This window comes from Galeopterus variegatus, unplaced genomic scaffold (genome assembly GCF_000696425.1).
Source record: "Galeopterus variegatus unplaced genomic scaffold, G_variegatus-3.0.2 Scaffold3432, whole genome shotgun sequence".
Classification (NCBI taxonomy): domain Eukaryota; kingdom Metazoa; phylum Chordata; class Mammalia; order Dermoptera; family Cynocephalidae; genus Galeopterus; species Galeopterus variegatus.
This window is the reverse complement of record NW_007729543.1, coordinates 204,132-216,520: the sequence shown is the minus strand read 5'-3', so window position 1 is coordinate 216,520 and position 12,389 is coordinate 204,132. Positions and strand designations below refer to the sequence as shown.

Genomic DNA, 12,389 nt, shown 5'->3' with positions numbered 1-12,389 from the left:
AGTAGACGGTCATATGCTCAGCCACTGAGATGTGGGGATTGGTTTGTTACTGCAGCACAACCTATCGTAACTAGTTAAGGTACTGAATCCACTTGGGGGTTAGGAGGATCTGAAGTAGCAAAACTATTGAAGGCTAGGACAAAAATGTAGTCAATTTTGATGTCAGACAGAGAGAGAGAGAGAAAGAAAGAGAGACAGAGAGAGACAGAGAGAGAGAGACAGAGAGACAGAGAGACAGAGAGAGAGAGAGAGAGAGAGAGAGAATAGCACTAAGTGCTTAGAGATACTATTTTGGGGGTGATGTTATATGAAGATAACTTGTCAAGAAGTTGCTGGAGTTATAAGATCCAATACTTAGAAAAATAGCCTTTTATTTCAATCAAAACCAGTAAAGCATAATTTTTCTTGTATTTATTCCAGTAGACATATAAGTTACATCCTTACCTGTTACATAGGCCATAGGCGCATACGAGTGAGGTGGTTGACAAAAATGTGGCTTACGAATTTTTGAGTTGGTGAATATGCTTAATCCTGCAGACTGGAAAAATATTCATTGTTAAGGCATAGTGGCAAACCAACGTTGAGACCAAAATTAAGTTCCTGAACTTGCCTTGTGCTTCATCATTTTACCCATAGCTCCTGAGATCATCATGAAAATTCAACACAGTAAGGAGGAGTTATTCTATAAGTATGAAAATGGAGTCACAGAAAGTCAAGTTTGTTGAGCGAGTGAATGGGAGTTGGAATTAAAAATCTTCTGATTTCTATTTCTAAATATTGTCTGGTATACTCTGATGCCTCTTTAATTATTATTTTTTGTGCCCAGAAAACTAAGTATTTTAGCTTTAGGTGTTCTATTCTTTTCCCTCACAAAACAAATACCTATATTTATATATATATACAGATAGATAGATAGATCTCCTTATTGCTTTATTGCAAAGAGTAATTTTTTTGTTTGTTTTTTGCCATGTAAAATTGTAGGGTTGCATATTAGACGTTTTTCTTTGAAATCTTAGTACACTTTGCTTTGTTTATGTTTTATTAAAAGATATGCCTTTCCCTGAATACTATGCTCAACTCATTCCTTTTGTGATTTGTCCTTTCCTCTTTTCTTTCTTAGTTTTTTTTTTTTAACTATATTGAATGTCCTCATCCAAAACACATAAGCAGGTGTCCCAAGTAGTCTGATTCCTAGAGTTCACCTGTTCTCAATTTCCTTCTTCAATATCAGTCATAGAAAAATACTACTTGCTGCCTTATCTCAGAGTATACCTGGGAAACTGTGGACTCTCTCACGGTTGCCAGTGGTGATTGTGATATGGAATAGGAAGAAAAAAACAAGAAGTAATGTTTAATGATCAAACAGCTAGTTAATCAACCTAAAGAGTCTCCTTCCACCCCTCTACCACATGACTTATCATTCTGGAGGCAGATCTCGAGGAGAAAAATGACGTACGTTTTCCTCAAGGTATAGCAAGTTTTTAGTTCTTTTTGATAGTGAAAAGATTTAATTTCACAATGCGGATAAACTCTTCTTTTGTAACTTTGCTTAGTTATGGTTAATCCTAAGAATATACATTTTAAAAACATGCTCACATTTCTAACACAAGTTTTGTTCATCTTTTCTTAGTAAAAGGCTACCTTCAGCTTTCCTGAAATTTTACTGCCTAAAGGTCAGGGTTAAAATATTGCACTTTATATATTTAATCATTTATTTATTCAACAAGTATTTATTGTGCAAGTTACTACTGTGATGGTTGCCCACAAGGCACTTGCCTTTCCAATATTTTCTTTGTTCTTCTCACATGTTAGAATCTCTAAGAGTCTCTGAGGGAAATATGACACTAGTAAGGAGCTCTGGGATCAATTTAGTTAAGGTTTGGGGACCTAAAAATAAACCACTTGCTGAGTGGTTTGCCAGACAAATTCATGTTTGAACGTCTATATACAAAGTTTTTATGCCTCTGATGTTCCAATATTTTTTTGTTACTTGCTGTTTTGTTGGGGTAGAGAGGATCAGATCCTGGAACTTGGAAGCCCATTGGTTCTCTGTTATCAAAGGCTTGGAAATCAATTTTGGTTATGTTTTTAGGAAGAAGAGTTACCTGGAAGATACCGTGAACATCCTCATCACCCAGGGCCTGCTTTGGTGTGTAAATGATTCCATTGTGGGTTATGTCTCCTGCGTTGATGCATTCTTCAAAATCAGTACTCTCTGGATGTCCAAATCTGTCATAAAGAAGACTATCCTCTGGTGGCAGCGAGTGATAGACCTGTAAAAACAGGAGAACAAAGGGAAGACCTTTCTTATAGATTTAAAAATTCTTTAGATGGGGCCATGTTCAATACAGGATTTAAAAGACTATGGTGTTTATTTCACATTTCCACACTTACATTATTAAAAGCGACACAGAGAATCACGGAAAGATAGTATTGGTCATGGGTCCTAATCATTTTGTGGTGCAAAAGAAAGTACTATAGAGAGAGATGAAATGAATTGATCAAAATCTCAGAGCCCATTTTAGTTGAGTAAAAACAAAGTCCAAGTCTTTGTCTCCCTACCGAATGCCTCCTTTTAAAAGGAAGCAGAAAAGCTGGACATTACAAAGAAGTGTCATGAAAGAATAAAAGCCACTCATAGTCCCATCACCTAGAAACAAGCTCTGTACATACTTGACCCATTTCCTCCTAGGGTCTTACCAAGTTTTCTTCTAAGTCTACTATTTTAGGACCAAGCTCAGCTTGAGAAAAAAACAGAGGTAGAGGCAACTTAGAAATAAATCAATTCTAGATCCGTTTTAGCCCAGAGCCTAGTAAAGGCCACCCCCTCAGTTACGCAGTGCTCAGGCCCTTGTACACACATCGGGCTTCATGCAGACCTCCTCATCTGGCTTCTGTCATCCCTTCTCTGAGTTACTCTAATAGTTTCCTAACTCTTCCCATGCTTTCATTCTTGCTCCCATATTCTTGGCAGCAAACATTATCTTCTTAATAGATGAATCTAAACTGTCCATTCTCCTGCTTAAAGCTCCTCAGTGATTTATCATTGCATTGACTGTCCACTCCAACTCCACACACAGTGAGCAGAGCTTGCCATAGTCTTTCAAGTTTTCCATTCCCCCAGCAGCCTCTACCACCCTCCCCTCTTAACACTGCAGCTTAAGTCATTCCCTTTCTAGAACACTCCAAACTTATTCTTCACCTTGAAGCTTTTGGGCATGCTGCTTCCATTCTTTTTCATACCTGCCCCTGCCCCTGCATGACCCTCCAACCTAAAGAGACTCCCCGAATCACTATTTCAGAAATTGCTCAATTTCTTTATTCTTTATCTCAACATTATGTTTATTCCCTTTAGAGTACTTACCAGAATCTGGAATTATTATGTGTCTATATGTTTTTGTTGCTTATTTGTTTTAATATCTCACAAGATTATAAGTCTAAAATGGTCAAAGACCAAATCTGGAGTGTTCACCATTAGTTACCTTGGTCTCAGCACAGTGTCCATTCTGTAGTCAAGATGCAGTGAATATTTTTAAAATAAATAAATGGAACACGAAGCCAGTAAATTATAGGGCCCTTTTGAAAGTGCTTCATTATAAGAGACATTTTAAAAGACAAGTGTGAATAGAATAGAGACTCTCTTTTGTCCACACTTAAAACCAGTGAGAAAGTGCCTGGATTTTAGGGAAAGCTTAAAAAATCTGGCATTTCACATGATACCTTGAAATGTGGTGGGTTAGAAAGTAGCACTGGAAGAAATTTGGTTCATATTTCACTTCTAAAATATATTTTTGGCATGCTTTCTCTATAAATATTTAAAATATCCTAGTTGTGGTTTCTTCATTCATAAAATTAAGGTAATAATACTCACTCCAAGAACTGTTATGCATTTCTTCACTCATTAGAAATGTGTTGTGCACCTGTCATACATAAGAAACTGTGCTAGGCATGGGGAACGTAGTGGCAAACCAGTTTGCTCCCTCATTAAGAATACAACAGAATAAAATGACATGATATATGTAAGGTACTTTGTGCAATGTCTATTTGTTGTGAAATTACATTATGCCTGTCACTCTGAAGAACTTGTCCTTTGCAGTTATAATATCCAACTTGCAAAAATGATCCAACAGAATAAAATGACATGATATATGTAAGGTACTTTGTGCAATGTCTATTTGTTGTGAAATCACATTATGCCTGTCACTCTGAAGAACTTGTCCTTTGCAGTTATAATATCCAACTTGCAAAAATGATCCTATCATGTGAGCATTTTGTGGTATACAGTATTGAAACGGGACTCACTGATTGAGGTGAGAGCTCCGCTTCAGGCTTCATGAGAAGCACACTCTGGTCTACTGCACGGAGGGCGCAGAGGGAGACAGGAGTGGCAGTGACCGCCAGGCGGGCATCGGAGGCTGGCAGGCCCCGGGCTGGGGAGAAACTCAAATTGACCTGTAAAGAGGGTAGGATTATAGCAGCAGCTTTTATAATTATTACAGTCTCAAACCTCTCTTCTACTCCAGGCTAAGCCTAGCCTTTTCCACTCTTCCTTTCTCTTTATCTGTCTTAGATCAAAATTGAGATGAACCATCCTAGGAACTACTATTTAAGCATCTCTGGAATCACCTGGAAATGTGGTTCCAGTTAACTCGTTTCCCACTTCTTATATAATTAGTGAAACAGAAATTGATCTTGATCACATTGAAAGAGAATCCTGAGTGGGATTCAGGATTGAAAACATACACAGTAAGAGAGACACATACCTTGTTAATGCTGACCTGTCCCTGTGCAGTGTTTTTGTGATAAAAGTGTGTAGTTTGCATGGTACTGTGAAAAATCACACCTTACCCCTGAGACCAGCCAGCTGAAGTCTCCTCCAGTTGGCAGTGTAAGTCATCTGAAACTGTAAAGCAGTGTAGTACTGTTTATCACGATTGGGAATTTAGTGGGCCATTCAAAAAATCAAACATCTCTTATACATCCCAAGAGTTAATTAGTTCAGAAAATTCAAACAATTGTGAAAAAGAGCAAAAAGAACAGAATAATGGAAAATTGTGCAGAATCTCTTGTAGAGATTTGATTCTTCTTTTGTGAGTAGAAATTCATTGGTAGTGAATCTATTTGTTCCTTCTGTTTATGTAGACATTTCTTGAGTAGAATCTGAGTTATATTCCAGTTATACTGTAATGGCATCAGGTAACTTTCCAGATTCTTGAACTGAAAACTGACTTGGATTGGAATGAAATGTCAGCATCTTTAACTAAATAACATTGGACTTGGGTTGCTGAATTTGACCATGACAATCCTATGTGGTCTTCTGAATTAATGTAGTAGTTTGGAATCATGTACCATAAGACACATATGAAAAAATAAATCATTCATTACTTATCCTCAAGATGCAGTACTAGTGTTCATCTCTATAATTCAGTATACTTATGAAAGCTCTGCTTATGGAGAATTCTGTTTTCTACATGTTTATTTTTATCTTTAGAAAATTTAAGTTCATTAAAATATGTTTGTGTATGCCCACATCAAGTGAACAAGCATATTATTTGGGATTATAATCAATTGAATATACTATTAACCAAGAAGTGGACATGATAGAACATGTAAAGTGTTTTACTGATATGAAAACCAAACAAAACTTTAAGGCATATTTTGAAGGAGTCTATACCTATATTAATCAATGTTATCCTTTATAAATACTTATATTCAGTTGAGAATAACAAACAAAAAATCTAAACCATTACATAATATTTATGTGTACTCTAAATCTGTTGTCATTAAGTGAAGAAAAAGGTATATGAATTTTGAATAGAAAATTCATATAACACAATTTTTCTCTGTCCCAACAAAGATTGAAAAAAAAAATTAAAAACGTATTGCTTGAAAACAACAACAAAAAACCCAACCAACGAACAACAACAACAACAACAACAACAACAACAAAAAACCCAACCAACGAACAACAACAACAACAACAACAACAACAACAAAAACAAAGAAAAGAAAAGAAAAACTAAGTGAATTGGTTTCAAGGGACCCATGGCTCAATCTGTGAAAACAACAACAAAAAACCCAACCAACGAACAACAACAACAACAACAACAACAACAACAACAAAAACAAAGAAAAGAAAAGAAAAACTAAGTGAATTGGTTTGAAGGGACCCATGGCTCAATCTGTTTTTTTTTTTTTTCACATTCTCAATCCACTAATTCTGTTTGCTCACCATCCTGCCAGGATGCCTAACTTCTAGGGTCCTTAATTTGTAACTTTAGTAGATCTACCCTTTTCTAACTTTCTGTGGTAGACAACTTTCTTCTGAAAACCCCATGGATATTCATTCATATTATTTTTCTCATTGCTTATCTTCACCTCTGATCAATGATAAGTTAAAAGGTATTTGACATGAAGTTCATAGACTTTTGCTTTTATGCTGAAGCTTTTGATGTTACACCGGGGTTGTCATATGTTTTGCTGAATCAGAAGCATTTTTCAAATTGGACTCTGAGGAGAAAAGTTACTCTTCTGCCAATTATGTTTTATAATACCTCTTTCATTTCAAGAGTTTGAAGAGAATACTGACCCACCAGAAAGAGACCACTGCTCCGCTGCTAGAACGAGTAAGGTGTGCTGAAAGCTGTAGCTTAACATGGCCGTTCCAAGATTTAACACACAACTAAATACCCGTGATGAACAGGAAAGGCACTGAAGCACGAAGCAGAAGTCTCTTGGAATACACAGGAGACCCAAACAGAATAGATGCTGAGCAATTAAACACCCTGTCCAGGTTTAATAGCATTCTTTAGTAAGATGGATTTGAAGATTTAGACCAGAATTCACTGTGTGTTTTTTTTCTTACATCATTATGTATTTAAAAAGATAATATTCACATAGTTCTCATGGCAGAAATGTTAACTTGCTATAAACATACATTGTTTTACTCTCCATAAAGTACATGTTAAAGAGTCATTCTAGGTATATTTTTAAAAAGGTATCTGAACTAGGCAGGTTCTATCGGATTGCTAATGTTAAGATTCTGTCACCAGAATAGTAAAAAATCTGATAAACAGCACCAAATTCTGTTGTGATAAAATTTATTTATATGTGTGCTTCATACTACAGTTTTGTGTTCTTTAAAAATTAAAAAAAAAGATCTCATTTGCACCTTTGGTAGATTTTTACTCTGTAATCATTAGAGTATCCAGGTTATGTTTCTCAAAAAAGGGTACATATATATATATATATATGTATCCCTGTTCTGTATTATTAAGCTGGACTTAAGCTCACAGTAACTTACTGGTTTCTGCGTGGTACATAAAGGTGAGCTGGGAGTGTGATGCGATAATATTGACACTTTGTGGAGCATCATTTTAAATAAAATATTTGAGTGACAAAACATTTTACAATTAAAACTATTACAGGTTTAGAATGGAATTGATGTTGTACATCCCTATGAATTTTATGATAAGACAGGAGACTAAAAAAATTGTGCTTGTGACCACTTACTTTGGACATCACCATTAGACATCTCAGGGTATGACATCTCTCTCTGCCTTTAGAGGCACTTTGGAGGGAAGTTTCAGGAGCACTGTGTGACAGTCTTTTAATGTATATAACTTAAAGTATATATATAAATATATATATATAAATATATATAAATATAAAGTATATATAAAGTATATATAAAATAAAATGTATAGTTTTCCACATTTCAAGAGGGGAGTTGAGTAAAAGGATGAATTTAAAAAAAAATCCCACCTTGTTGGCAAAACAGTTTTCAATCTCGAGTTTGTCAGTGTCTGCAACAATTTCTCCATCAGGTAAAACAGTATAAACAAACAAATGAGCAGTAGGAGCAATATCTGATTCCACTTGAAAAGAGAAGGAAAATGTCCCTTTCACTAGAAAATAAAGTTCAAGATAATACATTAGGAACAGAATTTTTGATTAAAGGGATTCTCATATTATTTACCTTATTCATGTATGAAGCCCACCGACATAAGACTTGCCTTTATACCACTGTGCAGAGTAGTATTCAATAAATATATGCTGAACTAATGACAGTTTTCCTTAAAGATACAGGTTTAATTGCCCATTTCCTCTGCTTAAGTAGGAAAAAAACATTTAGTGCACTTCTCTATTTCTAAATTAAAAATATGTATTTATTAAGGCTGTAGTTGAGAGAGAAGAAAAGAGAGAACTTCCAGAAACCTTTTGTTACCTCTAAGATGCAAATCAGCACAATTCTTTTCCTGTGTGTAAAGGGAAATGAAAGAATGCAACCCTGTCTCTACCTTCAGTCATTTGCAATAGAGCAGAGATACAAAACACTGTGAGCCTCTGATTTTTATAAAAGACTCTGTGTATTTATCTTAGAAGTTACTTTCTATGTGAATTACCTGGTGCTTATGTAACGTACCCACTTGATTTTTTCCTTAGTGTTCTAAGTTTGGCCTTGGTAGCATAAAAGTCTTTAAAAACTACACCCTTCCTGCATCTATAAAAGATTTGATGGCAGCTTGTGGTTAATGTTGGCTAATATACCCTCCGCCAGGAAAGTAAAATGGTGTTAAAGACCGAGATACCCAAAATGGCACCTGAGAGTTTCTCGGAAAACCCCCACCCAGAAAAATCCCCCAGCTGCCAGGTCACCTTTCCGCACACGCAATTTTGCTGGGTTAATGTTGGCTAATATACCCTCCGCCAGGAAAGTAAAATGGTGTTAAAGACCGAGATACACAAAATGGCACCTGAGAGTTTCTCGGAAAACCCCCACCCAGAAAAATCCCCCAGCTGCCAGGTCACCTTTCCGCACACGCAATTTTGCTCCCCGTGAGAAAGTCCCAGCTCAGCTTAAACCCCGCTCGCTTCCCTCCCCTTCCTTCTTAGCCAATAGGAACAGTCCAGCTCAGCCTGACTGGATATAAAAGGCCCACCAGACTCTCCCGGCTGCTGCTCCCACTTTCGAGAGGGCGGCCCGCTGGCTCACTTTGCCTGCCTGATACACTTTGGTTGAGTCCCTGTCTCCTGGTGTGTCTTACTTTGCGCTCAGGCTGGGGTTCTTTCCTTTCAGTTAACCCGCATAAAAACAGCCGAGTCAAAATAAATTTAAAACAATAATACTAAAACCATATGAAGGTGAATTTCTGGAGCAGGCTAAAACATAGGCAGGAGTTAATTTTATTACAAAGCTGCAACAAAACAGTTATTTGGGGAGAGTACCTGAATGTATTATTTTCTTAGAAGTCAAAGACAAATGGAAAAACAACCATCTTATCATTAAATAACATTAAGCTTATTTTTTTTTTCAAAGAGACACTTCTCCTCACACCACCTCTCTAGTTACTCAATTCATATAGGATTTAAACTCTACTATGGAAACTAATTTTGAAGATATTGCTTCATAAGGCAGTTTGCTTTTCATGTTATTAGGAACAAAGTTACCTGCTCTAAAAAAATCAATATAATGTTCAATCACATAAAATCAGTAATTAAATGGAAATTTAGAGTGAATGTTTCAGATTTGAGTGGATGTATTCAAATTTTGTGTTTTTTTTAGCAGTAAAAAAAAATTAGTGAGAGATTTTATAGACCAAAAAGATGTTATAGACCTAAGAAGAATTTATGGTGAGCAGAATTTTAGAGTGGTGGATACTATATCTTTAGCATGGCCTTGACAGCCACATGCTCGATGAAAAGGGAAAGGCAAGGGAAAAAATGCTTTTATCTAGAAGTAGAGTTAGAAGAAATTTAATAGGAAGCTAATCTGAAAATCAAATAATTACAAAGTCTTTAATATTTTAAAGTAACACTAAAATCATTATTAATTATAAGGGATATTTTATCTTCTTTTTTTTTTTTTTTGAAGGCTGGCTGGTATGGGGATCCAAACGCTTGATCTTGGTGTTATAACACCATGCTCTTACCAACTGAGCTAGCTGATCAGCCAGCCTATAGGGTATATTTTAATCATGCTTTATATGACTATTTAAAGTAAAGGTTGTAAATTATTGAATTAAATGACTAATTAAAAGTCAGTTTTTATTTGGAAGCTTCTATAGGATGTTAGGGTACAATGTTTGCTTGATGCTGTGTTGAACTATTTAAATAAAAAGAGGTAAAGGGCAACTAGAAAAATAGACTGAGAGGAGACTTTTCCTTATCATAGGCTTTTACTAAATTGAGCAAGTTAAGACATCTTTCTAGGTAACAATTTTCCCACTTGCAAAATAAATAAATTGCCTATAGTAAGGATAATACCTTTAAGTTTTTGTTTAGCACTTTCACTCAGATTTTTAAGAAGGAATGGGATTTTTTATAACTTTTAAGTGCTTAAGCGGAAAAATACCGCCCAGTATCTCTACTAGACTATGAGCATCTTGAGGCATGTTTTATTAATGCTTTTATCCAAAATTCTTATTACAGAAATGTTTTAAGACAAGAAGATATACTCTTTGGATATAGTTATCAAGGGAAAACTTTTTCACAGTTTGGCTCTCATAAATTATAAAAAAGAAATATCCTATTCTTGATTTATGAATTAATTTAAAAATATTAATTATGTACCCACTGTGTGCTAGGTGCTAAAATAAAAAATGGTGTTTCAGAAATAAAAGATAAAAACATTCCAAACCTTAAAATACATACTCTTCACTTTTTCCTGGATATATTAACCCACCTTTTGGGTACAGGCATTATGATCTTTCTAAATGTGCTCTGTTAATAAAAGTTGCTTTAGTCAAATAACAACTCATAGATATTCAAATCAGTCAAGAAAAGAAAAGGAAACTTTAAATTAGAATACTTCCTTATGAGATTTAACCTGGGGACAACATGTAACAAGTAAATGGGCCAACTCTATTTATCTTTTTGTCAAAAAATGTACTTTTTTGTACTCATCTTTTCATGAAAAGTTAATTATTCTTACTAGGATGCCAGAAATTAATAAATATTTATGTTTCAAGGAAATCCAGAAGGAAAGTGTGATCTAAAATATAAATGTTACCAACCATCATGACCTAAATGATATTTAGAGAACACTCCACTTAGTAACAGAATACACATGCTAACACTTACCAAAATAAAACATATTTGGGGCCATAAAATATGTTTTCAATAAACTTAAAAGAATTAAATTCATATGTCCACAACAGCAGAAATATCTCTGAACATCTATGAAATATCTCTAAATAACTCATGGTTCAAAAAAGAAATCAAAAGGAAAAGTAGAAAATGTTTTAAACTGAATCAGGAAAGTGAAAGCATCACTTGTAAAAATATTTATAAGATGCAGCTAAAGCAGTTCCTAGAGGGAAATACATAATGATAAACACTTGTATCCCCAAACAAAAAAGGTCTCAATCAATGATCTCAGCTTCCTCAAGAAGAAACTAGAACAAAAAGGAAATTAAATATAAATTAAGCAGAATAAATAATTGATAAATATCAGTTGATGTCAATGACATAAAATCAGAAAAACAAAAAGAGAATCAATTAAACCAAAAACAAGTTGTTAGACAATACTTGTTAATCTTTAGCCAGATTTATCAAGAAATAAAGAGAACATACAAATTATGAGTATCTTAAATGAAAGAGGTGTTATCACTGTATAGTACAGACATTTAAAATTATAAATGAATATTATAAACTATGTTATGTCAATAAATTAGATGATTTAGAGAAATAACAAAGTCTTCAGTGACACACACTACCAAAAATCACTCAGTAACTATTAGCAAACCTAAACTGTACTTTATTCATTTTATTATCTTTAAATGAAATGAATTTGTAGTTAAAATCTTCTCACTAAGAAAATTCTGTGCCCAGATGGCTTTACAGGTAAAATCCATCAAATATTAAAAGCAAGGAAATACCAAGTCTTAATAAATTCTTCCAGAAAATAGAAGAGGAAGGAATATTTTTAAGCTAATTCCATTAGATTTGTTTTACCTTAATATCAAATCCAGGCAAAGAAGAAAAAAACTATAGACCAATATCCCAATAATGAACAGAGATATACAAAATTTAAAAAAAATGTATCATCCTGAATGGGGAAAAGTTGAAAGCCTTTCCTTTAAGAACAGGAACCAGACAAGAATGCCCACTCTCACCACTCCTATTCAACATAGTGTTGGAAGTACTACCCAGAGCAATCATTAAAGAGAAGGAAATAAAGGGCATCCAAATTGGAAAAGATGAAATCAAACTGTTCCTGTTTGCAGATGACATGATCCTATATATTGAACAGCCTAAAGCGTCTACAAAAAAACTCTTGGAGTTGATAAATGATTTCAGCACAGTAGTAGGATACAAAATCAACACACAAAAATCAGTGGCATTTCTATTCACCAATAGTGAACATGCAGAAAGAGAAATCAAGAAAG

At 34.7% G+C, this 12,389-nt stretch overlaps 1 protein-coding gene across 1 annotated transcript in view; it reads right to left on the bottom strand.

Moving 5' to 3' along the window:
• The window catches only part of LOC103600733 (alpha-2-macroglobulin-like), a 67,745-nt gene that overhangs the window by 15,985 nt on the left and 39,371 nt on the right, over window positions 1-12,389 (bottom strand). The window contains exons 14-17 of the mRNA XM_008585063.1: window positions 7,765-7,907; window positions 4,303-4,452; window positions 2,106-2,273; window positions 445-538 (exon numbers count right to left, since the gene is read on the bottom strand). Coding sequence (XP_008583285.1) covers window positions 445-538; window positions 2,106-2,273; window positions 4,303-4,452; window positions 7,765-7,907 — 555 coding nt within the window. The remainder of the gene's footprint in view (window positions 1-444; window positions 539-2,105; window positions 2,274-4,302; window positions 4,453-7,764; window positions 7,908-12,389) is intronic.